Below are 27,902 nucleotides of genomic sequence, written 5' to 3'. Positions count from 1 at the left end.
TCAGAAGGTAATCCTGTAGTATTGGGTTTTATTGTCAGTTCTTGTAATTCGATCTTGAAAACCATTCCTAGAGCGGAATAAAACTTGAAATGTTACTTGGGTAGCGAAGCGGCCTATAGAGTACTTCGAGTGGCGAACGAAGGCTGATCCTGAAAAGTGTTTAGCTTCAAATTGAAGAGTATCGATTAAAGAGACCACGTGTACCTTGTTACTCCAAAGGAACTACCTTCAGTAGATACACAAGAACCTCGATCTCTTGTCCCATTGCTGACTTATTGTTTTGGCTTTCGTGAACGGCAGGTGGAGATCTATGACGATTCGATAATACAAATGTTCCACGAGTTCACAACCTGTTCGGCGACAAGCACGCCTAGAGGTTTTTGTTTAGTCCTTATCCCAGAAAATCCGTCCAACTGTGGACGGCCTTACGTGCTAAGCACAGTTTATCTAAAACTTTAATGCCAATTAACACAAATACAGGTGTGCGCCGGTTCGAAAATCGTCACCTGCCTCAGCAGCACCATAGTCATTTCATTAAATTATTATTTTTTTTCAAATATGACTGGAATACAGCTTGGGAACCCAGCAAGTTTGTTCTAATTTGCTTCAGAATAAAACTAGTGCTTGAAAATTTGAAAATGTACTGAATCACCACAGGCCACAGTACAGAGAATCTAATCGTTAACCTTTTCGACGCAGTAGATTATGGCGGAATAACTGGTCCACCTCAACAAGGGACTAGGGTATGCGATAACACAGAATTCATACGTGGAACAGATCATTGTGGATATGGAGACAGAAATTTCCCGAAACATCGAACAACAGGATCCGAATATAACGATGAACATCCTAGCAGACGCCATCAAATAAGAACAACATGGGGAAACGATCTATGATGAGAAGAGGATTAGTGCATGGCAAATCTTCCGGAATACCCATTGAGTAATTTTAGGACTTTGTGGGCTTCGTGGCCGTGCGGATAGCGACGTCAATCGTCTAGACGCATGTGCTATGGAGTGTGGGTTCGATTCCCGCCTCAGTAAAGAGAAAACTTTTCGTGATCAAAAAATTCTCCACTGGTCCACTGGGTGTTATGTGTCCTGTCCGTTGTCTCATGCTAGGTGTTAAGTGTTCAGTCTGTACGACCTCTGGTCGAAGACGGTGTCCCTGTCTTTTCATAAAAAAAATAAATTGTTTCAATACTTGGGATTGTTTTAAAGAATTTCTATGTAAAATTTGAATGGATTTTCCAAAATAGGAATTTCATTGAGAAAAATGCCGGAAATCTGGTTTGCTGAACACGAAAATGGCCAAAAATGTTGACCAGCTGACGACATTTTTGGCTATATTTCCATTTCAACTAAATAACTTTTTCCACCAGATGACTTGTTCGGCATTTTTTTCGGTCAAACAACTTTTTCGGCTGTTAGACCATTTCGGTTAAATGACGTTTTCAACCTAATTGATTTCGGCTTAATAGTTTGTTCGGTTAATGTTTGTTCGAAGGGGTGATTAGGAGATCTGACGCAATATTGGAATCGATTGTACTCCACTACAGGATCTTGTCCTTCTGAAGAGAGAGACAGCGAGGATATGCCTAATGATTAACTCTATTAAAGTCCCTCTTTCCGGGTAGACATCGAGGCAGCCCTATTGGTGTTAGTACTGAGGTAGTGCTTGATGGGGTCATTTCCGTGAAGTGAAAAGACGTATTGCTGATACGAACAGTTCTTTTTACGGACAACGTAGCCAACTTAGGTCCCGCAACATACAGACGGAATCGAAACTTGCTTTTTACAAAATCTCGATTCTACCAGAAGCATGGACAAGAAGGCCATAAACAGTAGACCTCTTCATGTTTTCAAAAAGTATCAAAAAGTAAACCGGTCAGTCCTGAATCACAATTCTTATGCTAAAATAAGCTTCCTGTCAAATTTTCTGCTAATTCGAATAATATTTCGAGAAGGGTCATCACGATTAAGTGTTTTGGGGCTATTTAAAATTTAGAAAAAAAAAATCTAACAGGAGATATAAAGGCAAAAAATCAACGCAACAATTTCTAAAGGGAAGCTTTCGGTGTGCTCTACAAGTCTTGTAAAAGTCGATGATCTACAAAATTCCTAATTTTACTACACATCATTGCTTATTTATTATATTATTATTCCTCCTTTTTCCCTGAACATTCCAGTAATATAATTGCTGGTGTGCGATCTACCGTTAAATTCTTAAAAATCAGGAGCTGAAGATTTGTCTTAACTTTACACGGTAGGATTTCTTCAAACAAGTTATTCGAACAAAGTAGCGATGGGTTTCGACGATATTTGATGCTTACAACATACGACTTCCATATTTGGTTCATTGTACCATATGCCTGCATGCTTTTACCATCGAGTGCATCGTAGTAACAAGTGCAATCAAAGCTTCTTTGTTCGAACAACTTGTTTGAAGAAATACTAACGCTCTGATTTTTAAGAATTCAACGGTAGATCACACATCAGCAATTATATGACAGAAATTGATACTTTTTGAAAATATGAAGAGGTCTACTGTTTATGGCCTTCTTGCCCATGCTTCATTTTCGTCCGAATGACTTTTATGCCAAACGACCATTTCGGCCACACATAATTTTCAACCAAATACAATTTTGGACCAAATGACTTATTTTGCCAAACGACTTTGACAGACAATTATTCGGCGGAACGTCATTTTCGGTCGTATATCCATTTCTACAAAATAACTTTCAGCTGGATGGGCTTAGGCCCAATGGTTCGTTTGATCAAAATATATATTTGGCCAACAACTTTCAGCCTTGTGGCCTTTGGCCGAATGGTTTTCGGCCAGGCGGTCCTTTTTTGAACGATTTTTTTTGGATTTTAACGGAACATCATTCGGAAAACTCTGTGTTATAGTGTTCAAGCATTACGTGGATGACTATTTGTACTACTTCTACAGATAAACAGAGCTATCGAAGTAGTACTGGATGGTACCAGACCATTGGGCCAAAGGTCATCAGGCCGAATGGAAAGTGAGAAGCTAAAAATTAGAAGTTAATTCTTTTTTTTTCTTCCTTCTTCAAAAACACGAAGTAGATAGAAATCAGACGTGGGTGAAGTGTCGGTGACCAAACGCAACATAGGTTACGGTTCGTCATAAGCGTGTTCGACCGAGTGTAATATCTAACTTTAAGGTGCATGGGCGAGTCGTCCTCCAGGAAAATTGAACAGGATGGAGAACGACAGGATTTCCGCGAGGAAGCTATCTCTGAAAAATTCTTACAATTATCCAAGGGAAACTCTTTGATTTTTTTTCCAGAACAAACTTAAAATTTTATTTGGATTTGCAAAAAAATATTTCAGGATGTTCTACGGGAAATGCTTTGATAGAGCATTCTTCGGAATTTTCTCCAAAATTTTCGAGAATATCCAAAGAAAATTCTTATTTGCCATTTGAATATCCAAAAAAATCCACTGGAGGCAAGGATTTTTTTTTCGTAATTTCCACGTATTATATTTTGGTGAAATATGTATTTGCAGAGGCCGCGTATGTTCTAAATATATACTCAGAAATGTAATAATAAACAAGCTTCATGAATATTACCATCAAGAACGAAACTTCATCTAACATTCATTCGAGAAACAACCACGTGTTGGTGTAAGCGATGCGATGCTGTCGAAGCTACTTTGAAATAAGCGACGGTAATTTGACACATGCAAATAATGATGATGATGATGGTGATGACATTGCCATAATGGAGGGTGGTCCATTAATCGAATGTGGCAGTACGTAGCGACTTCATTTGCACAAAAACAAGCAGCTTCGGGACGGTTCAGTATAACGCTAGTGAGCGTTCCCGTGGTGGCTTTGAAGGAAATTCGCGTGACATCCTTGGTCAAAAAACTTTTTGTGTTAGCCACATGACATGACACACGAGTGCATCAATGCTTGAAAAATGTCGCTCGTAATATTTTAATGAATAGTTAGCTGTCAAGACGTCAATATTCCACTTGTTAAATGCCATATCAGTAACGAAAAACAAAGAAAATATTACGCTTATTGGATTCAACATTGTTATTTTTCAGCAATAATATTCTACATTTTCAACATCTAGGAGAATAATTAATAATTAAATGCTTTTTAAATATATATTTTAAAGCTTCATAATGATTCATAGTTTTGTCTTATATTTTTTTACTTATTGTTTGTCTTAAGTTCGATAATTTTGTTTGTCCTTCCTGAAATCTAATTTAAAAGTTTTTTGGGAATTCCTGCCTGAGGCCATAGCAAAGCTATTAGTAATGATGCTCAGTGCATATTCAAATCAGTTCTTAGTTTAAATGAATTTGATTGATAAAGTATACTTACGGTTCAACGTTAATTTCACATTGGTGGACAACGGAGGGACTACATGTCCGTTACTAGCTTGGCATGTGTAGACCTGTGAAGGGTAATTAAAAAGATGAACACATATTAGAAAAAGAGGCATATGTATTAAAATGTCGTTCTTTCAAATTTGTTATTATGTATTATGTATTATGTAATTTGTATTATGCTCTGATAAACGTATTTATGAATAATTAATATTGAGTGTCTTAGGGGAAAATTTTACAATACTTAACCAATACATACTAGTTCAATCAAAGTTAATTGCCTATGTTCAAGCTATTAAACCACCCGACTTGGACATTAATAATAAATCATTTACAATGTTCTGAAAACTCGGATGTGAAGATGTGCTAATTTATAAAATACATTGCTGCACGGATAATGATTGATTCTAAATTCAAATGGTTATGTAAGTCTAAAACAGCCAAGAGATACTGAAAATGATACTAACTACTGCACCCCAATTACATTTCATCCAGTAACTACTGGTGATTCAGATAAACATCTTATTTTCCCAATGGAAAGGAAAGGTAATGCCTGAAACTCATAAAATGTCGTCAGTGTTTCCTTCCAAAACGACGACCCGCAAATAATCACCAGTTGTACTGCCCAAAAAGGCAAAACGATCGATCCCGAAATTCGATTTTAACACGCCATCATCAATAGCAAATTACAACAATAAAAACTTCTTTTTCCGGACATTAACCGCCAGTTTCGTTTGCGCCCATTCACGGCTCATTTTCTTGCTCGATTTCACTCGGTGGTAGGCAGTTCTCACTCCCGGTACCTACATTGGAAGTGCCAAGAGAGGAAGGAACTTTCGCGGAAAAACGGTAATTACGCCTACTGTGATTCCGTTCATTTTGAATTTTTCAGCTGCTGCCGAAATCAGTGGCTGCCGCCGGAGCGAGCTGTTGTTTGAATCGCAAGAAAGAGTGTAATTAACGGAAAAATCGATGAGATGAGCGCAAAACAAAGTACATACTTCGGTGTACAGACCATTTCCCATCGCTTGGGAAAGTTTTCGCCAAAGATCAGAGCAGAACACCATCTACTTGTTGGTTCACGGAAAAAACTGACCGAACTTGTACTCTGATTTATGAGTCTTATCAACGCGAAGAGCAAAAGACCGTGACGCTTCCGGGGCTGAAAATAATCAATCGGAAAAGTTTTGTTAACTGAAAAGTTGATATCTTTCGTGGAAAATCAGCCATTTAGTATTTCTACGATTTTCATCTTGGAATACAATTTATATTGGCTTGCTCTATTTCACCATCACCATATACCTTCAACATACACAAGCCAACTGGTGCCTATAAAACTCGGTGTTTTTCCATTGAAACTTTATGCTCGTTTAATTCGGGATCTTTTTTCGCCATAACAGTAAAATTGTACCGAACATACTTTCCTCCCCCGAGGCCAACAAGACCACAGCCAACAAAAACAAGAACAACTACAAACACTCAACCCAATATTTTCTGGTAAGTCAGCTGAAATACCCAAGATTCGTTCACATGCGACCGGTGGTCTAGGGTATTATTCTTTTCCCCGTAGAAGTTGGCACTACATGTCAGCCAAAGCGAAACCTTTCTTCAACAAGGTGGTTTCCAAGTATCGGTTGATCCAAATATTGCAAGTCAAACAGGGCCTCTTGTTTGACAATGATAGAGAGCTCAGAATATGTTTTCGGCTGTGGCGAGTTTAATTCCCTCCGCATCACATTCAGATTGGTATCTCACGATACTACACAAAAAGCAGAATGCAGTCCAAAGCTACGGCTGCGGGTCTTTTCGAAGTAGCCATGAAAAACCGCCGTCAGGGCGGACAGTAAAAACAAAGTCTCGCTCCGTCTCCCGCCTACTGTGTCATCTTCCGCCTTCTCAGAACGAACCGTCCGACTGCGAACTGATCGGCACACTGTCAGTAGTCCGAGTGCCGGAGAGAAGGCAAGATTAATTCCGTACATAAAGTTTCTTGAGCTACTTATACTTCGCATCATTCTTGGGCCGTGGCGTGGGTGTTAACAAGGGGGTCGGACTGGGAGATAATGAATGGCACGTGGAAATGTTACGCATTTTTCACGATCTCTTTGATCCGACTAGATTGCGCCTATCCCAACACACCGGCCTGGACGGTTTTGCTTCTTTGTACATCAATCAAAGGATGGTTAATCTGAGTAGTTTTGTCATCGTTAATAGGAAGGACGGATTACCTGTGGGGAGGATGTTTCGGCGTAAAACCTGCTACAAACCATGGTCTTAACTCTCTTCCTGTGTTATGGTTTTGGGTACAGGAAAATAGTCTGTTTTAGATGTATCTCAATATGTACAGTAGAAAAATTTTGTTTCTTAGAAGGTGCTGTATTTTTTTGATAAATGACATTTTTTTATCCTAAAACTTCACGTGTAGTCTTTTCTGAATTTGTTATTTGAAGTCACTTTTCTGACCATATTTAATTGAATTATATTTTTTTCGGGCAGCCTAAGTTTGGCATCGTCCAACGGTATATCGTTAATGTTTACAATTATTGCAACAACTACCGCAATTACAGGTGATGAACGGATGAGAAAAACTATACCTCATTGATTCGTTCTCTTCATCTTCATCGCCGTGAACGGTACTCCATTCAAGAGCATAAATATGCTTCTCGTAAACTGAATGGAATTCCGTCCCAGTGAGGCATACGGGCAGCATCAACTCGGCATAGTGCAAACGGAGGCGGCAATAAAAGTGTAAAATCCTGAAGCTGTTGCCGCTGGTTAACGATGAAAATTAAATTTTATGTTAATTTTTTGCTCCCTCCACGCCGTTTCCCAGCGCCCATTGATGGCGATACGCTATTTAGCATTTGATTAGCAAGGAAACGTGTCGGTAACAACAGCTAATTTAAAATTTATCGATATTTCGGCTGATCCTCCGGGGGGAATGATAAGCTTGATTCAGACGGCACCAAGGGGATGTGATTTTGCGGTCGTTTCCAAGTTAATTTGATTTTCTAGTTGGAGTGAAATTTGCATAATCCTGCTTTGAAAAACGCGTTCAAATAAAACTGCCACGGCTTTGATACAAATATTGGTTTTGTTTTTTGTTTCGAATTTCGTGAAAACGCAATCTCTTTGAAGCTTTGTATACATTATGTAAGGCATAAGAAAGTCGGATGGGAAGAGAATCGCTGACTATCTTGAAATTCTTTTATTAGGAAGTCCATGTTAATTATTCAATGTTCATACATGTTTCCCTGGCTATGAGTAATAAATTACATTAACCGTTTCTGGTATACGTCTGATGAAAGGGGGTAATATTCAACTAACTTCAAAATTGCATATCTCCGGCGTTTCTGAACCGATTTGTAATTTTTTCTCAGAAGAACTGGATAAGTTCTTAGATTATGACTAATGACTCAAATTCAAGATTGATTTAAAACAAAATGATACCCGGGAATTGAAATGATATAACCTGGTCACATTGACATGGTCCTAGGACATCCGGACCTTATACAAATCGGTTCTGAAATGCCGGAGATATTCAATTTTTAATTATTTTTCACCCCTCACCTTACCACTTAGCCGCATCTCAACCGGAGTTATTTAGTTTTTGTGCATGACTATTATCTCTGGGTTGTAGATGTAAACTTCATTTGGTTTAAACGCGAAATCTTTCACTCTCACATTTTACCTATTATAGGAGTTGAGTGCAAATGATTAGCTTCCATGTTCCATTATTGTTACATCGATTGTTTTATGAATGATATTTGTAACAACTCAATTTAAACATTTAATGTTTTTCTCACCCCGTAACCTAATGTTCATAAATCCACTTTTCAGAAATTCATAAGAAATTGATTGTATCGCAAGCGATATTTCTCCCGAGGATTGTACGCAATCACGCCCAACGATCGCTTCCGATAAACAGTTTCTTTGATTGAAATTGTTTTTCTTTCTACACTGTTCGACGAAAGTTCTGTGGATTTTTATGTCCCCCCCCTCGTCAATCCAACGAGGTTTAACGATGAGAAGGGAGATTATGAAAGTAAATAGAAAATAGATTTTCATTCGTTTCCACTTCCCCTGGTCTCCCCCTGGAGCTGTGTCCAATAAATCCTACACAGCAAGTCGTTTTTGTCGTCACTCGCTTCGGTGAAAACCAGCGGGAATCGAATATTGCCGGTACGTTGGTTCTGCTTAATGCTCGGTTAGTCGATTGCTGCTTGGTTGGGAGCTCTGCTCCAGAGGTTAATTGGAGGTGTTTGTTGTTACAACTTTGTGGTAGATTTTTTTTTATTGGTTGGCTCTTTCTCGCTTTTTTCCACGAAGTTGTAATCCGTTTATAGCGCACCGGGTAGGCACCTCATCGGTTTGGCCACCGCACGGCCAACTGCGATTGACCAGGGTGAGAGAATCTGTGTGTGGTTTTGGCTTACTTTGTTCGACTGTTATTAGATTTTTACGACTTCTTTTGATCGATAAGTAGTGGCGGCATCGGCCCAGTTCTATTTTATCGCTTTTAATATTGGCTTAGCTGTGTCTAAGCTGCTTTGAATGTAAAACGCTGAAACTGGCACTAAGATACTTACTGCATTCAAATCACTGCGGCTCAATTTCTCCAGATAGAGAACATTCTTGACCGTTCCGTCCGGAAGGATCATGAAGGAGTCGTCTAGTAGTGCGTGCTCCTTCCACCAGGTCACTTTGGGGGTCGGTATGCCACCACTGGAAACGCACGTCAAATTGATGTCGACGTTTTCCCGGTAGGGGCCAACGGAATTATCCATTACTGCGGCCCCCAGTTCGTCCAGAATGGTAACCTTGGATGGAGGGACTGAAAAGATAAAGGAAAAGTTGCTTAGTCTTAGTTTATCGTGGTAAACATTACTGCAACATCGTAGCAGTGGTCTGGTGAATCATCGAAGGGCTAACGGTTTAATAAAACAGAAAATAAAAAATCATCATGCTATACCAAGGACATTTTCCTCCTAGTTAGGTTTATGTAGTCGAAAAGAAAACAAATCGTGGAACCACTAGCTTGATGTACTTTTATAAAGTTACTAAAATATTAAACTCGGAAAATCTCACCAAAGGCTGAAACATTGCCCACCCATTACCAACATCCCCAAATTTTCGTTGAACAGTTTCAACTAATATCAAATCACATGAGTTCATATCAGATGGTCCTATGGGGCCCGATTCTGCCGAACGAACCATTCGTTGGACTATTCGTTAGAGTGCTGCTGTGCAGCGTGCACATTGGTTGTTCGATGGAGAAAGAGGGAAAGTCATGGTCTGCTGTTCACTGATCAATAATGGCCACGGATTTGTTATACGGAAAATATTTGCGAATCTGTCAATGCACACTGAAAGTTGATTACCCAGTTTATAATATAGCTTACCCTCACATTCCCCTTCTTCTCTCAATACAAAAGAGAAAAAATCCATTGACTTGGGACTTTCATAATTAATTATCATCGTTGTTTTTTTTTAATAGTAAATTCTAATTTTTCAATCCAATACCCAATATTCGTACTTAATTTTCATATCTTCAATGGCTCTGTATTAGTGTTCTGTGAGCATTTTCACAGTTATTAATTGCCATTGCATGATTATGTATCTTGTATGGCATGCACAATGGATACACTATACCCAGGGAGTCAATGTTTCCCATCCGTAAACACCCTAGATCAGATCAAGCATCAAAGTCGCCACGTCGGCTTTGATAATCTTACGCATTTGCTCGCAAGGCCAACTGGAGACCCTTTTCAATCACATTTCTAATATATAAGTTCATTATTCAGTCCTATCCCATTATTGTATTCTTACATACTTATCCAATTTTCCAAAGTAATATTTAAATCCAAGTTCATTTTTTTTTCAACACAATTTTAAACTAATAACCAAAACCTAATTCTAATCCAATACCGCGGGCTCCATGGCCATGCGGTTGGCGACGTCAATCGTCTGGCCGCATTTGAATGCTGAAGACTGTGGGTTCGATTCCCGCTCTAGTAAACAGAAAACTTTTTGTAAACCGGAAAATTCCTCACTGGTCTACTGGGTGTTGTGCTAGGTGATTGTGCTAGATGATTAAGTATTCAATCTATACGACCTATGGTCGAAAACGGTGATCCTGTTTTTAATATTTACCACCAAGTCAAATCCAATTTTCGAATCTTATAATCATGCCTGCCACAAAGACAGTCACGCAACCAAAAATTACGTTGAATTCCATGACCAGTTCTTTACACTATTGATTGGACGTCACTTGACATGAATTGCGTTAAAAACAAAGGCGTCTCAAATAAAAAAGTAGGAACTCTGGTAACATAAATGTATCGATAACATTTATAATGACTTCACACTAGGGCAGTTCAAATTTCAAAAATGTTTGAAAATTCCAACTCCCATATGTCTATTAGCATCATTTTGATAATATAGGAGTCCTGGCAAAATTTCAGGCAATTCGGTGGCCATTTAGGGGTGGCGCGAAGTCAATTTATGTTTATATGGAAACTTGTATGGAAAAAACTTTAAATTTATTCAAATCCCCCTACAACTCTTAAATCGTGATGAATTCAAATAAACATCCCCAACCTCCATTTCTGGAGTCTATTTGAGCTCAACCAATGGATAACTCATTAATTTTGATTTATATTTTCACTGCTACGTTGAGGCTAATTACACCATTTTAGCCAATTATCTCACATTCACACTGTTAATAGAACCGTTCAATCGACTCATAACTAATGTGTTATCCGGAGGTCCCTTTTATATAGATTCCAAAAAGGGAGGTTGGGGATGTTTCTTTGAATTCATCACAATTTGACAATTGTAGGGAGACTTGAATAAATTTTAAGTTTTTCCCATACAAATTTCCATATAAACATAAATTGACTGCGCGCCACCCCTAAATGTCCACCGAATTGCCTGAATTTTTGCCAGGACTCCTATATTATCAAAATTATGCTAAAAGACATATGGGAGTTGGAATTTTCGAACATTTTTGAAATTTGAACTGCCCTACTTCACACGTTTCTTTAAATTCATTATTACAACGATTAAAAAAACTTCGAAAGACTGCTGCCTCATCCTCTAATAAATAAATGAGCGGGTTAGAATCAAACAGATGTAAGTGACATTTTGGTCAAGATTGAGTTGACAATGGCAAAAAATGCTTTGGTTCTAGAGCTTTGCGGCAATATGTTTTTGTAGTTTGTACGACGTTTATAAACAATGTAAAAATTCACAGAAAATTTGTAATTTTTTTAACTTCCATACAATTTGTATAAAACGAAAAAAAATATTGAAAAATTTTGCACCCATTTTCCTTAAAACTTACTTTTTGTCACTTACACCCCTTTGGCGTTTGACCCGTAAATAGTATGTATGATGTCCTGGGACTTCGTCGTCGATGACACGCCGTTAGTGGTTGTCGTACTCGTCATCACCGATACGATGAGTAGCAGCGAAGACACTACAATTCATTGCTACTATGGCATTTCGGACTTCGACGTTGACTTTTGTCAGCACTGGTTGCAACTGTTGTAAATTTGTGATCCTCCAGATTCTCTCCTATTTTTTTCTTTTTGCGAATAAATCCAGCATCCAGCAATAGAATTCGATCTGGTAAAGCATAGGCAATACAATTTCATGGCCTTCAAACGAGAATGACAAAACACTTTCGGTGGCTTTTTGTATTGGTTCTTGCTTTAAGCCTCAAGCCGGCACTCTTCTTCAGCACCTTTAAGATTCTAATTTGAATCATCGTTTTCTGGTGGTTGACCTAACGTTTCGTTGACGCAAATAATCTGCTCGTCTTCTACAGAACATTCGACATCGAAAAGCTGCAACAATCCATTACTCTCCCAGAGCATCTTCAACATTTCAAGTCGAAACCGATAAGAACAACAAATAATTCAATCTATCGCAATTCCAAAGCGCTTTCGACATCACAAATCGAAACTGATGAAAAACAAGTCTTCAAAAATCGAGACCGATGTAAAAAAAACAATAATTGAACTATTCATTCAATCCAGCTCTCTTCCAGAGGGCCTTCGACAACAAGAGTCGAAACCGATGAGAAGAACAAAGCATTTGATCCGGAACTCTTCTTGAGCACCTTCGACATCACAATTCAAGACCGTTGAAAAATCAATTCATTCTATCCGGCAAGCATCCAGAGTGCCTTCGACATCACAAGTTGAAACCGATGAGAACAACAAATCATTCAATCCGGTACTTTTCTTGAGCGTCTTCGACATCATAAATCGAAACTGAAGAAAATTGTCCTAACCACTCCCCACTTTCTTATCCATTGTAGGATACTTACAAAACAATAGTTTCCGATCATGAACAGTTTGGTAGGATCGCCAAATGCGGGGCCCGATTACGTCGAACGAACCATCCGTTGGTCTGTTCGCCTGAATGCTGCTGTGAGAATTGTACGACAATTCCCTGAAAACCAATTCCCTAAATGCAATTTCCCCGAATGTAACGATTCCCCGAATGCAATTTTCCCGAATGTAACAATACCCCGAATGTAACATTTCCCCGAATGTAACAAATCCCCGACAATAAAGTATTTTTTGGCAAACACATAATTGTCATCGACTATAAGCGCCCGAACAGAGCAGCGTTCGAAGATTTGTTCCAGAGTGTCTCTTTGGAGATGCCAAACATGATCAAATCTTTCGACAGTTTTGTATGCCCTTGATCTTCCTTATTGTTAAATTATAAAGATATTAGAATTAATTGTTTTCCTACTCATTTTTTTTCTAAAATAGGCAAACAAAGGTACAAAGTCGAATGTCTTTGGTAGAGTAGAATCGCGAATAGAAATTCCGATTGAAAGCATCATGGTAAAAATTTGTGAAACCAAACTCCTGTCCTATGTAAGGTCTATTCCTTCTTAAGAAGTTACTGTAATTGTGGATATAAATCCTTATAAAAAATAATAATGCGAATGCCCGGAATAAGGCAATGATGATTGTGATCCCTTCTTTAAAAATAATGCACCTATTCGGAATAACGCAATGGATTAATTTGATCTTTACTGGAAGTAGGTGTTCCCCTGGAATACTTTTGTTTTTTCACTTTTGTTGCAGCTTAAAATTATGTCAAAAGCCAATTATGCGACTTTATGTTGAACGATGCAGATTTCTTTTTCAGTTTTAGTTTTATCTGCACTGGTCTAGGAAATTTTCAGATCGGAAATTTTCAGATCGGAAATTTTCTTGAATTCCCTAGGCATTAATCATCCATGGTACACGAATGCAAAAATGGTAGCTCGACTTAGAAACCTCGCAGTTAACAACTGTGGAAGTGCCTAATGAAGCTACGATGCAGCAATGCTCCAGGGGGGATTTAATGCCAAGAAAAAGAAGAAGAAGAAGAAGAAAAAGAAGAAGAAGAAGAAGAAGAAGAAGAATAAGAAGAATAAGAAGTTACTTCTTGAAAAAGCTCAATAAAATATCGACAAAATCATTGTTCCAGTGAGTTAAAATGAGCCCTGAGTTTCAATTTGAGATTCGCATTTAAGTTGGTTCTTCTCAATTAAACTGCACAGTTTATGAAACATTGTAGTATTTCCTACATTAACTTTGCGTTGCCAGCTTTTCAACATTGTCGCGAAGGCACAACGAGTAGAATGAAGAACCTCGTGATCTGCATGCATTTCCCTGCAGAGCTCTTTCAGCAAACGGGTGTTGAGAGTTCCAGATTTGATAAGCTCACTATTCTTATATTTATTAAACGGCTACTTAATCCCAAATTTTAGCAACAAGTTTTTTTTTTTACCCGGTGATTACCCAGTGATCGTTGCTTTGTTCGGTTGCCATTAATCGAAGTACGTTGGAGGAATGCCTCCGAGAAGGTCAGTTTTGTGAGCCGTCATCAGACGTGTCGCGTTCCCCAAAACGCCACCGGACTACTACTGGTTGGGAAACATTGGTCTATAATGACGTGCAATCCATTGTGTGACTTAACTTTTGGCTGCGCGACTATCTTCGTGGTTAACATGCGGCGCGAAGCAACCGAATAGATGTTATGAGGAAGACAATATTTTTTTTCGTTACCTTCATACGATGAGAATGACTATTGTTAGCCCTGACAGGAACCAGCAAAATGCAAAAAAAGAGATAGATTGAAAAGTATGACCAATAGGAAAACCCTACAAGTAAATCCTCACAAAAGCACGGAGCCGAAAAATTTGATGAAAGAAATAAGAGCTTTCTGAAGAAATGTATTGGGAAAGAAGAACTTTTTTTTATCGAAGAGATTATTGCACCTATGTAAGACAAGAGTCGGCCAAGAGCATGACTAGAGACAGTCTTTGAATTGTTTGTGAGGTATAGAAAATCGACAAAAAGAATTTCGAGTGGTGAAGAAAACCATTTTTGCGATGCAAAGAAATCCTCTCTTTCGGTAAACAAAATTGACTAATAGTGTTAAAGAAAACAATTTGCAAAGTAAGAAAACTGATTAAATGCTAAAGAAAATCATTTGTGAGGTAAAGAAAACCTCTCGTTCGGTATCAAAATCCGACACAAATTGTGGAGTGAAGAAAACTAACAAAAAGTGTTTTAAATGGCAAAGAAAACCATTCGCGCGAACTTTTTTTCTTCAACAACAGCCTGATGATAAGCATGCTCGAGTGAACAATGTTGAACAATGAAAACGAAGGTGTATTAAGAAGCAGGATGGACATAGTCGACGATAATTAAGCTATGGAATCACCAACGCTGGATGAGGTTAAAAAAGGATCTTAATTAGCTGGAAACAGTACTGCTTCTGGGTAGGATAAGATCCCGGTCGAGCATCTCAATCTTGAAAGTGAGCGGCTACATGAATCGATTCATCACATTATTCATAATGGAGGGATTAAGAACTGTTAACCAGCTGGTTGAATGGCCTCATATGCCCGATCTATAAGAAAGGGCACAATCTAGAGTGTATCAATAACAGAGAAATCCCCCCCTGAAGTCGACATTCAAAATTCTATCGTGTATTCTGCTTAACAAACTGAGACCGCTAGAGGAGTTCTTCGTCAGCGAATACCAGACGGGTTTTCGTAAAGGCCGATCAACAACAGATCCGATATTTAGCTTGCGAATGATCCTTGAATTTCGAATTTATTTTTTTGCACATTGCACTCGAGGCATCGATAAGGAGATCTGGCGTGCAAAAGAACAACACTATCATCACACGGTCGCATACGCTCCTGGGCTTTGTGACGGCATCGACCTCATATGAATCGATCGCATGGCAGTATTTGGAGGATTTTATTGTTCCACTGAAGAGAAGAACGGCGAGCATAGGCTTAACCAAAAAAAAATCTACCAAGACAATGTACATGGTTGCGGGTAGAGATAGATGTAAACCTTGTGATGTTGATGCTGAAGTAGTGCTTGATAGGGATGTGTTTGAAATTGTTGAAGAATTTGTTTACCTTGAAACGCTTGGAACATGTGACAATGACGTTTCCCGTGAAGTAAAAAAACGTATTGCTGCTGGGAATAGATCCTTCTACGGATTACGTAACCAGCTTAGGCTCCGCACCATGCAAACAAAAACGATTTTTTTTTCTGTATAAAGCTCTGATTCTATCATTGACCCTTCGCGAACATGGAAAGTGGACGTAAAGAAAAGCGGACCGGAAAGCTTTCGATGTTGTCGAACCTGGGGACCTTCATCGTTCGGGCAAACTGGAGGAATATCGCTCAGGACCGACGATTGTGGAGCTCTACAATGTAGGCAGGTCCCGGGTAGGTATGCAATTAGTTTAACACCATTTGAGAAGCGAAAAAGATACGAAAAGAAGAATGGAGAACAATACAAATTCACATGAAGACAACATACGACTAGGTTTCAACGAAAATTACTAAATAAATACAAACAGGAAAGCGGAAGAAAACAAACTAAGTTGTATAGTCAAAGAATTGGACAAGGTATACGGACACATGAGGCCAGATGTGAAAAAAAATTTGAAAAAAATGTGATAGAACAAGCAAGGACACCAGAATATGAAAAGAAAACGAATTGTGATTACGGCCGAACAAAATACAGCAGCGGATACAAGAGTTAGGGATCGTACTGAACCAATACGCCAATAACTTCACTATCATGGTACTAGGAGAAGGGTACGAAGTGGGAATTGTTTAAATATGTTTAAAATGCTGGCAAGTCCTTCCTACCCATCATCATGATCGGAAATGCAATAGTCAGAATACGGGGCACAGATACTGGGAATGATATTTGTGGCAACATTGAACGCAAACGTTAAAATAGCAATAAGGTACATAAAAAGCACTCACGTTAATTCGATATTGGCCAACAACAAACTCCTTCTAATGGCAAACACAGTAATGTGAATAACCCAAATCGTTACAAGATAGAAACCCCATCAAAAAATTAATAGAAGACACTGAAGAAAAGAAATGTTAAGTAGATTAAGTAGAAGCGTGACGAACTTTGTATGAACACACAACAAAAACGACAACCTGACACTGCAAAAAGGACGAAGTACACTGGGATTGATTTTTTTTTACAGAAGTCGCTTTGCACGGATTTTGAGATTTTTATGCGGTTTTTTACAAGGATTTTGGAATTCTTGTAGATTTTTCAAATAGTTTTTCACGTGTTTTTTTAAAGGTCCGGAAGCATGTGAAAACCACGGACAATCGATTATCAATAAAGTTGTTTTTACGCAGTAAATCCTAAACACATTTCTTTTCTTAATTTTCATTTACGCGGTACGTATTTTCCGCGTGAAATCCGACCTCAGTGTACAACAAACCAATTTGGAAATACTGACAGCTGTAGACACAACCGATTTCCTGAAGAAAACAAAAATAGACATATAATCTTACATATGTGCTGGTAAGTATAAAGACATTAATAAATTTTCGTAATCCTATTATGAGTTGAATATCACAGGTCAGTCAATGATGCGTGTCAATTTGGTTTCGCAGGGGCCCTACCAATGCACAATGGTCCCAGAGTCGAACCTAGCAAAACAAAATGTTTGCGCCAAAACTATTAGTTTAAGATATATAGTGTCTTTGGGAAAAAAATTTTATATTTTTGACGATTTTTTTTCCATGTAGTGAAATTTGGGTGGTACCTATATTTCAGAAGTTCATAATATCAACTTTTGAATTTTTCGGTAAAGACTTGTGCAATAATCCACAAAGTTGTAGAGCAAATAATTTTGAGCAACTTTGCCGAAGAAACCATTTTTCTATCACTTATGGTTCACAAGTTATGAGCTTTATAATAAATACGTTAGGGCGGTCCCTAAAAATCGGTATTCTTCACATAACTTTTTGTACATTCATTTCTCGCACAAACTTTGTTCCGAGCACTTTTAGGATATTTGAAGACGCACATTTTTGTTAAAAAATCATGGATCTATCTCTTATGACAAAAAAGTTATTCGAGTTTTTGTATGAAAAACATGTTTTTTTCATATGCGTATATTTCAAAATGGAGCAAACCGATTTTCAATCTATTGGTTCTATTCGAAAGCTCACACTTTTCTACGTTTATGGTGGGAAAATTGAGAGAGCGTTTTTTGTTCAAAGCGTTTTATTTCATTTTGAAAAAAATATGTTTTTAATCGAAAAACGGCTATAACTTGATAAGTAAACGAGATAGGTACATGGGACTTCAACAAAAAGATGTGTCTTTAGAAGTTCTAAATGTGGTCCATACAAAGTATCCCTCAAAAATCAATACATAAAAATATATTTAAAATAAAAAACGGTTTTCGTAAGGGAATAAACGTTAGATCGATAAAATTAGGCTGAACTAGAAAGCGCATTTTCTCGGTTCACCGGTTCATTCATACTGAATGTTTACATACGCGTTGAGACTGCCATGTCTATTGTGTGCCATGCTAAACATCAAACAGAAAACCAGGCTACTATGCATATTAATGGTAGTAGCTTGGTTTTCTGTTGGATATGTAGCGTTAAAAGTACGTCACTTTTGAAGTATAGCCTTTGTTACAAGCCTATCTTGTTTTGATTAGATTTTTTTCGGTATCGCCAGTGGGAGAAAGCGAAGATGACCAGTGGTTAGCTACTGAAATGTTTTTATTACTATTACGTTAAAATCAAATCTTCGCATTTGGCCGCCACGTGGTGCATCCTAGCGGTGAATGCTATTTGTACTGCGGAAAATTTTTTCGCATTTATGAGAGCTTTGGAAAATTATCACGAAAGTTGTAATTTTTGTTGCAAGGCACAATAACGTAAAAAAAATTATACGCTCTGTCGACCAGCCTACTTTGATCTAACTAAGCGTCTTTTTGTTGAAGACCCATGTACGTATCTCGTTTATTTATCAAGTTATAGCCGTTTTTCGATTAAAAACATATTTTTTTCAAAATGAAATAAAACGCTTTAAACAAAAAACGCTCTCTCAGTTTTCCCACCATAAACGCAGAAAAGTGCGAGCTTTCGAATAGAACCAATAGATTGAAAATCGGTTTGCTCCATTTTGAAATATACGCATATGAAAAAAACATGTTTTTCATACAAAAACTCGAATAACTTTTTTGTTATAAGAGATAGATCCATGGTTCTTTAACAAAAATGTGCGTCTTCAAAAGTCCTAAAAGTGCTCGGAACAAAGTTTATGCGAGAAATGAATGTATAAAAAGTTATGTGAAGAATACCGATTTTTAGGGACCGCCCTAACGTATTTATTGAAAAAGCTCATAACTTGTGAACCATAAGTGATAGAAAAATGGTTTCTTCGGCAAAGTTGCTCAAAATTAGTTGCTCTACAACTTTGTGGAACATTGCACAAGTCTTTACCTAAAAATTAAAAAGTTGATATTATGAACTTCTGAAATATAGGTACCACCCTAATTTCACTACATGGTCATGAAAATCGTCAAAAAATATGAATTTTTTTTCCCAAAGACACTATATATCTAAAACTAATAGTTTAGGCGCAAACATTTTTGTCTTGCTAGATTCGACTCTGGGACCATTGTGCAATGGTTGTACATTTGGGAAGAATTCTTCATAAGACGAACATGTCCATGAAATCAAACTAAATTCCCTTCCTCTTTACTGGTGTGAGGGCAAATATTCAAAAACACAACGAGTTACAGAGCATCCGCTAATGGAGAGTTCACTTCACCGGAACCAAAATTTCCCACGCTTATTAAACTCGAGACAACAATTGTACAGGTGAAATAAGTAGCACCCCTTCCAAATACCGCTTGAACGAACCGAAAATGTCGTTCGTTCCAGTCTATATTCTCAAAGGATCAACCCCACTGCACAGGAAGCTTTCTGCGAGATGTAAATTTCCTTTTCGCTTCCCCCGACACAGCAAGCCAATAATGTTTGCCAATTTAATTTCCGTCCCGTTTCGAGCCGGTTGCCATGGATAGGATGAAGCCTACTGTGGCCGACGCCTTCTTCAATCGTTGTCAACGCCTGGATGCGATCGTCTACCGCGCGTCCAATTCTAGGAAGGCGCCGCCAGGCAACTCGTCATTGTCATCGTTATTGTGGTTGAATTGAATTAGGCAGCCACGTACGCACAAATACAATGAGAAAAACCTTCTCACGGCGAACAGGCAGGCCTTCGTTTGTTATTGACTGGAATCGAGAAAGAAAAAAAAAAGAAACAGAAAAACACACTTACCGAGTACGTCCAGGTCTATCCGGCAGTTCTTGGTGGGCGACTTCTGGAAATCCACCCGACATCTGTGGAAAAGAAAGCAACACAAAAGTGAATGTAGGGAGGCCACTGCAAGAAAGGCGACTGTTTGAAAGGAAATTCGATTCAAAAAGCGATTGGTTCCAGAAAAGGGAGAAAACACTCCTGGCCCACGTTGTTGTTCTTGTTGCTGTGACAAAGCGACAAAGGTTTAACGTTTCTTACAAAAGAAGTATGAAAAGGGATTCGTTGGGAGAGGATTTCCCACTCGAGATGTGAAGCATGAGACACTTCAAGTGTAGCTCCAAATATTTATTCGCCCTTCAAGCCATGAATAGAGACAAGCCTGCGGCTGATCTAACTTTCACCATTATTCGGCACCGTTACTTAGTTAAAATTCATTAGAATCCCTGTTTAATGTCACTTGGTGACACACTTCCGCGAATGAGTAACACCCTCGGATGGAACTTTATCACTTCGTTCAACTTTGAAAAATAACCCAAAAAAATCTAAATAAAACTCGGTCTTCCTGTCTGGTTCAGAGTCGTTTCCAGCGAGTTGGTATCTTTCGGAAAATCTCTCATCGTAGCAGGATTGTAGGATCAACTACACGATTGGCATAATAAATAAGACCGTTTCAGTTTGTGTCGTAGGGAAATCCGGCAGAAAAACACCATCCACAGTTTCCTTTTCTCAGCTAACCAACGAGTGCAAATCTACCCGTGACAGGGAGTCGGATCGAAACCGGTGGACCGTTTAGGCCGGAGCACAATGGATACGTTGCGTTTGCGTTTGAGTTTGCGTTTTGTAATCCGTTTGATACGTTTTGTACTAAAATACAAAACGTACGCAAAACGGATAAGCAACCCACAATGCATACGGTTTTTGACAGTTGAGCAGTTAACATTTTCTTGTCGCTGTTGGGTTCCAAATAAGTTATTACGGAATGGATATATGTATCTCTGGCGCTCGAGATTTTGAGCTTATATTTATTTAGACAAGTTATTAAAGTATTCATAAAATTTGAAGGAGAATTAAAACTGAATTTTTGGACATTGGAGGATGGATGTTAATTAAAAATCGTGATTGATTCAGGTAATTCCTAGGCAAGTTTCCCCACAAGTCATTCCAGGAATTTCTTGAGATATTCCTCCGAGAATTCCTCCGCAAGCTCCTCCAGGAATTCCTTCATAAAATCCTCGTAGACTTCCTCCGAAGGTACCTCAAGATATTCTTCTGAAGCTTTCTCCAGAAATTCCTTCGGCAGTTTCTCCAGTAGATTCTACACAAAATCCTCCAGAAGTTCCTCCGAGAGTTTATCCAGAAGTTTCTCCGTAAATTCTTCTAGAAGTTCCTCTAAGAATTAATCTGGAAGTGCTCCAGGAATTCCTCTACAAATGCCTACAAAATTTCCTCCGGAAGTTCCTACAGAATATCCTTCAGAAATTTCCACATGAATTATAAATAGTTTATTTAAAAATTTCTTCGAAAATTCCTTCAAGAATACCTCGGGAAGTTTCTCCAAGAATTTCTCTGGAAGTTCCTTCAGGAGTTTTTCTAAAAATTACTCAAAAAATTTCCTTTAGAAGTTTCTATAGGGAGTCCTCTGGAAATTTCTACAGGAATTCCTTCGGAAGTTATTACAAAAAAATCATTCAGGAAGTTCTCCCAGAAACTTTCCCCCAGGAAATGCTCCGGAAGATCTTCCAAGGATTGCTCTGGAAGTTCATCCAGGAATTACTCCAGAAGTTCCTTCAGGAATTGCTTCGGAAGCTCCTCCAGGAATTCCTCCGGAAGTTCCTCCAGAAGTTCCTCCAGAAATTCCTCCGGAAGTATCTCCAGCAGTTCCCCCGAAGTTTCTTCAGTAATTCCCCTGCAAGTACCTCCAGGAATTCCCACAGAAATTCCTCAAACATTAACTTCGTAAGTTTTTATAAAGAATCCAACAGAAATTTTCGGAAGTTCCTCCAGAAATTCCTCCGGAAGTTCTTCCAGAAATTCCTTCAGAAATTCTTAAAAAAAATACAAAAAGTCATTCGGAAAATCCTTCGAAAATTCCTCTAAAAAATCCTCCGGGAGGCCCTCCAGCAGTTCCTCCACCCTCCCAGTTTCTCCAGTAATTCCCCTGGAAGTACCTCAAGAAATTCCCCCAGAAATTCCACAAACATTAACTTTTTGGAAGTTCCTCCGGAAATTCCTTCAGAAATTCTTCTAGAAATTTTCTACAGGAATTCTTTCGGAAGTTTCTGCAAAAAATCATTCGGAAAATCCTCCGAAAATTTCTCTAAAAATTATTCCGGGAGTCCCGTCAGGAATTTCCCTGTAACTGCCTCCAAGAATTCCCCCAGAAATTCCTTGGAAAGTTTCTAAGAATTCCTCTTGAAGTTACTCCAGGAATTCCTCCGGAAGTTCCTCCAGGAATTCTTCTAAAAATTCCACAAAAATGTCCTTCTGAAGTTTCTATAGGGACTTCTCCAGAAATTGCTACAGCAATTCTTTCGGAAATTTTCTACAAAAAATCATTCGGAAAATGCTCTGGAAACTTCTCTAGGAATTCATCCGGAAGTTCCTCCAGGAACTGCTTCAGAAGTTCCTTCAGGAATTTCTCCAGAAGTTCCTTCAGGATTTCCCCCCGTAGTTCCTCCAGGAATTTCTCCGGAAGTTCCTCCCGGAATTCCTGCTGAAGTTCCTCCCGGAATTCCTGTTGAAGTTCCTCCAGGAATTCCTCCTGAAGTTTCTCCAGGAATTCTTCTTGAAGTTCCTCCAGGAATTCTTCCTGAAGTTCCTCCAGGAATTCCTCGAGAAGTTCCGCCAGAAATTTCTTCGAAATTTCCTTCAGAAATTCCTCTGGAAGTTTCTTCAGGAAATTCTCCGCAAGTTCCTTCAGGAATTCCTCCGGAAGTTCTTTCAATAATTCTTCTGGAAGTTCCTTGAGGAATTCTTTCGGAAGTTCTTTAGATAATTCTTCCGGAAGTTCCTTGAGAAATTCCTCCGGAAATTCCTTTGGGAATCTTTGGAGAAACTTCCGGAGAAATTCATGGAGGAATTTCCAGAGGAATTCTTGTAGGAAGTTTTCTGGAGGATTCCCTATAGAAACTTCCGAAGAAATATATGACGAGTTTCTAGAAGAATTTCTTGAGGAACTTGCAGAAAAACTCCTGGAAAAACTCCAAGGAGAACTTCTGGAGAAACTCCGAGAGGTGCTCTTGGAGGCACTTCCGGAGGAATTCCTAGGGGAACTTTCGTAGGAATTCCTGGAGGAACTTCCGGAATAGGTTCTGGAGGAACTTCCGGAGGAATTCCTGGAGGAACTTCCGGACGAATTCCTGAAGGAACTTCCGGAGGAACTTCCCGACGAATTCCTGGAGGAACTTCCGGAGGAATTCCTTTGGGATCTTCCGGATGAATTCCTTTGGAAACTTCCGGACGAATTCCTGGAGGAACTTCCGGACGAATTCCTGAAGGAACTTCCGGAGGAATTTCTGGAGGAACTTCCGGAGGAATTCCTGGAGCACATTCCGGAGGAATTCCTGGAGGAACTTCCGAAGGAATTCCTGGAGGAACTTCCGAAGGAATGCCTGGAGGAACTTCCGAAGGAATGCCTGGAGGAACTTCCGAAGGAATTCCTGGAGGAACTTCCGAAGGAATTCCTGGAGGAACTTCCGAAGGAATTCCTGGAGGAACTTCCGAAGGAATTCCTGGAGGAACTTCCGAAGGAATTCCTGGAGGAACTTCCTAAGGAATTCCTAGAGGAACTTCCGGAGGAATTCCTGGAGGAACTTCCGGAGGAATTTCTAGAGGAACTTCCGGAGGAATTTCTAGAGGAACTTCCGGAGGAATTCTTGGAGGAACTTCCGGAGGAATTCTTGGAGGAACTTCCAGAGGAATTCCTGGAGGAACTTCCAGAGGAATTCCTGGAGGAACTTCCAGAGGAATTCCTGGAGGAACTTCCAGAGGAATTCCTGGAGGAACTTCCGGACGAATTCTTGGAGGAACTTCCGAACGAATTCCTCTGGGAACTTCCGGATGAATTCCTTTGGAAACTTCCGGACGAATTCCTGGAGGAACTTCCGGAGGAATCCTTGGAGGGACTTCCGGAGGATTTCTTGGAGGAACTTCCGGGGGAATTCATGTAGGAACTTCCAGGGAAAATCCTGGAAGATCTTTAGGGGGAGCTCCTGGGGGAGCTTACGGAGGAATTTTCTGGAAGCACTTCCGTAGGAATTTCTGGAGGAACTTCCGGAATAATTCTTTGAGGAACTTGTGGAGGAATTCTTGAAGGAACTCCGGGGTAATTCCTCAAGGAACTTCCAGAGGAATTCCTGGAGGAATTACCGGAGGAATTCCTGGTGGAATTTTGTTGGATTAACCGAAGGGTTTTTGTAGAAACTTCCGAAGCAATTCCTGAACAGGGAATTTCCTGGATGATCTTCAGGCGGAACTCCTGGAGGAACTTCCGGAGGAACTCCTGGAGAAATTTTCACAATAATTCTTGGAGGACCTTCTGAAAAAATTTGCGGAAGAACTTTTTGAGGAATTTTCAGAGAACTTCCGGAGAAATTCTTGGAAGCATTTCCGGAGGAATTCCTGGATTCACCTTGTAAAACTCTCTTGTGAAACTTCCTTGGATTTTCGTTGAAATCTCTTTCAATTTTCAATGGACAATCGTTAAAATTTCCAATTGAAATTTTATACAATATCCCATGCAAACCCCTTACAGTTTCCCATGAGAAACGCTAACAGTTTCTCATAGTAATTCCTTGCAATTCCTTTTGGAAAATTGTTTCAATTTTCCATTGATGTTCTTAACAATTTTCCATGAAATTTCCTAACAGTTTCTTATTGAATTTTCTTACAATTACGTTTACAATTTTCCATGGAAATTTCTTCGAATTGCCCTATGAAACTTTTAACAATACTCTGTTGATATTCCCAACAGTTTCTCATGGATATTCCTTACAAATTCTCATAAAATTCTTTAGAATTCTCGCTTAACTTTTCAAAAGGACCTAAGTAACATTTTTTTCATGAATTAATTTGAATAGCGCAATCAACAGAACAACATGAAAGCTATCGATTGCGCTATTCAAATTAATTCATGAAAAATGTTACTTAGGTCCTTTGAAAAGTTGTTGATAATTCCCCATTAAAATTCGTTACAAATTTACTAGCAGTTTGCCAGTTGAAATCCCTCAAATGTTCCTTCCTCTAGAAATTTCAATGGAAATTCCATACAATTCTCCAAGGTTTCTCATTGAAGTTTCTCTCCGTTCATGGTTTTCTATAGACACTCCATAATTTTTTCATAAAAAATCCCATAACAGTTTCTCATGGAAATTCCTAACAATTTTCCATAAAAATCCCATATAATTTTCCTTAAAAATTCCATTCTATTTTCAATAGGGATCGCTTGTAATTGCCATTGGTATTATTTAAATAATTTCTATGGAAATTTCATACATTTTCCTATGGACATTCCTAACAATTCTCGATGGAAATCCCTATCAGATGCTAATGGGAAATTCTTACAAATGCCCGAAGAAATTCCTTTCATTTCACGTTTAAATTCCTCGCAATTTCATATGGAAGCTCTTTACAATTTCCCCAGAAAAATTCTTACAAAATTTTCCACGAACATTTCTTACAATTTCCCAGGAAATTTCCTTAGAGTTTTCCAAGGGAATTCTTTTGAATTACCCGTTGCAACTCTTTATAATTTCCTTAGAAACATACTTACATTTTCCCATAGAAATTCAACATATTCATTTAAGTTTTATCTCCTTGAAATTTTCAATGGAAAATCCTTGCAATTTCCAGTGGAAGTAAAAATAAATCACCATTTTCTCGTGATTTGTTTATTTTTTGACGCAAACCTGTCCGCAAAGTTTGAGATTGCTTAAATGGTGCGGACAGGTTTGCGGTTTACTTTGCGTTTAGTACAATCCGCAAACTCATTCCGGATGCATTGTGCGTTGCTACGTTTGACTGCATGTATTCAAACTAGCTGTCAAATTTCCGGATTGCCTTCCGGATCCATTGTGCGCCGGCCTTTAGTCTTCGTAGTTCGCCGTAGCAGCTCTGTTCGTCTCAATAAATAAACCCCTGCTTAGACCGATCAACTGTCGATTTGATTGTTGAAGAAATAACGAATAAAGGACTGAGTGGTTTATTTGACGTTATCAAAGCGGGAAATGTTGATAAAATTGAAATATTAGAAGCATTGAAATCTAGTGGAGCATCAAACGAAATTGTGGGAACTTTAAAAGAGAATTTATGGGCTTTTCAAAGGGAGCTATGATATTACTCTACAAAGTAAATGTAATTGAAAATACCGGAAGAGTGGCCGTTCACAATAATCAAAACAGATCGTATGACGTCTATTTTATTTTTAAGACATTGCAACAAATGTCCAATAAAATGATTTATAATTTTAGACAAAAATGGATGCAATCTTCTATTGATCAAAGTGTGCTGTTTTGCAGAAAAGAAGTATTTTTCTCGTGTCAAAATTTTGCTCCACGAATCGTGGGCCAAAAGCACAATTCGGCTGATGCTTTCAATATAGAAAAAATAAGTGGTTTTGTGAACTGAACTACATTGCGTTAGAATCTATGTTAGAAAAAAGTAATTGATATGGTGCTGTGACGACTGATTATTAGTGGTAGCAGATTTTTCTTCATAGCATCGATAAAGATTGCTGCTTCAAAGTTACCTTGGGGAAAGAATTTCGTGTTGGAAATTGGATGTCAACATTGCTGGAATTTCAGTTTGCGGATGACTTCAGGAAAGGATCTTGAAACAGTATATCAGGTTTGAGGCATAAATCATCAGAAGGTGGAACTCCTTATCCAGAGGATCAATTAGGATTGATCTTTCAAGTTTGGAATTGGACGATGCGCAAGTATAACAGCAGTTTGTCAAGATAAACGATACGCATGTGCAGCGCACATTAAAAGTGGAGCACAATAGCGGATCGCATCATGGACGCTCTTTCAAGATTATTTCCATTTTCAAGATTATTTTATGCCCTTGAAGTTTCTGGTAGCTGGACATGGATAAATTTGGTGAGATTGTTCCAAAATGTTTTTTTACAACTTTAATATAATGACTAAAACTAAATACGCGCTGGATTTTGAGATCCGGAAGTTTGCTTATGGATCCATTATCCAATTGATAATGGTAGCATAAACAGGCGGGGCTTATTGTAAGCAAAAGTGACCTCGGACTGGTCATGAAATACCAGGCAGTCTGAAATGGGTCACTGGAGCTGCAATAGAGCTAGCACTTTCTAACTCCCGGATTAAATCTGACTGTAAAACTTTGTAAAACAGACAGCTTTCTTCCATAACATCACTGCCAGACAGTGGGGGTTAGTTTGTACAAAAGATATTTTAGTTACTAGATAAAGATTGTCGCTGTCGTCGCTGTCTGGAACATCTTTTGCTGGCGAGGATAGGGGAGCTAAATGTCAAAGAAGGAAAATCCATACGATTTGACAGGTATGTACCACACATGTTTCGGACAGCAGAACAAAGGGAACCGAAGCGACAATCTTTATCTAGGAACTAAAATATCTTTTGTTTGTACACACACACACAAAATGGATGCAATCTCCTATTGCAACAATTAGCTTCTGTATTCTACAAAATAACTTGAAGTGATCATTTATATAAACCTGATTATCATAGTTCCCTTTATAGGGGTAGTGGAGCATGGTTTCCCTCTCTCTGATTGATTACATTGTTTCCTGTTTAACAGAGTTTGGCACGAAATAACGAATTTTGATTATTTCTGTTCACAATATCTGATGACACTCATCTGTTCAAATTTGCAATAAAACTTTCGTTTAAT

General features: G+C 38.6%; 1 protein-coding gene across 2 annotated transcripts in view; it reads right to left on the bottom strand.

Annotated features, from left to right (window-relative positions):
- LOC134219490 (hemicentin-2) overlaps window positions 1–27,902 on the bottom strand; it is a 514,836-nt gene that overhangs the window by 55,780 nt on the left and 431,154 nt on the right. For both annotated transcript variants that reach the window (XM_062698236.1, XM_062698237.1), the window contains exons 5-7: window positions 20,037–20,098; window positions 8,957–9,201; window positions 4,363–4,435 (exon numbers count right to left, since the gene is read on the bottom strand). In XM_062698236.1, the coding sequence (XP_062554220.1) occupies window positions 4,363–4,435; window positions 8,957–9,201; window positions 20,037–20,098 (380 nt within the window). The remainder of the gene's footprint in view (window positions 1–4,362; window positions 4,436–8,956; window positions 9,202–20,036; window positions 20,099–27,902) is intronic.

This window comes from Armigeres subalbatus, chromosome 3 (genome assembly GCF_024139115.2).
Source record: "Armigeres subalbatus isolate Guangzhou_Male chromosome 3, GZ_Asu_2, whole genome shotgun sequence".
NCBI classification, from domain to species: domain Eukaryota; kingdom Metazoa; phylum Arthropoda; class Insecta; order Diptera; family Culicidae; genus Armigeres; species Armigeres subalbatus.
This window is presented reverse-complemented; position numbering and strand designations above follow the sequence as displayed.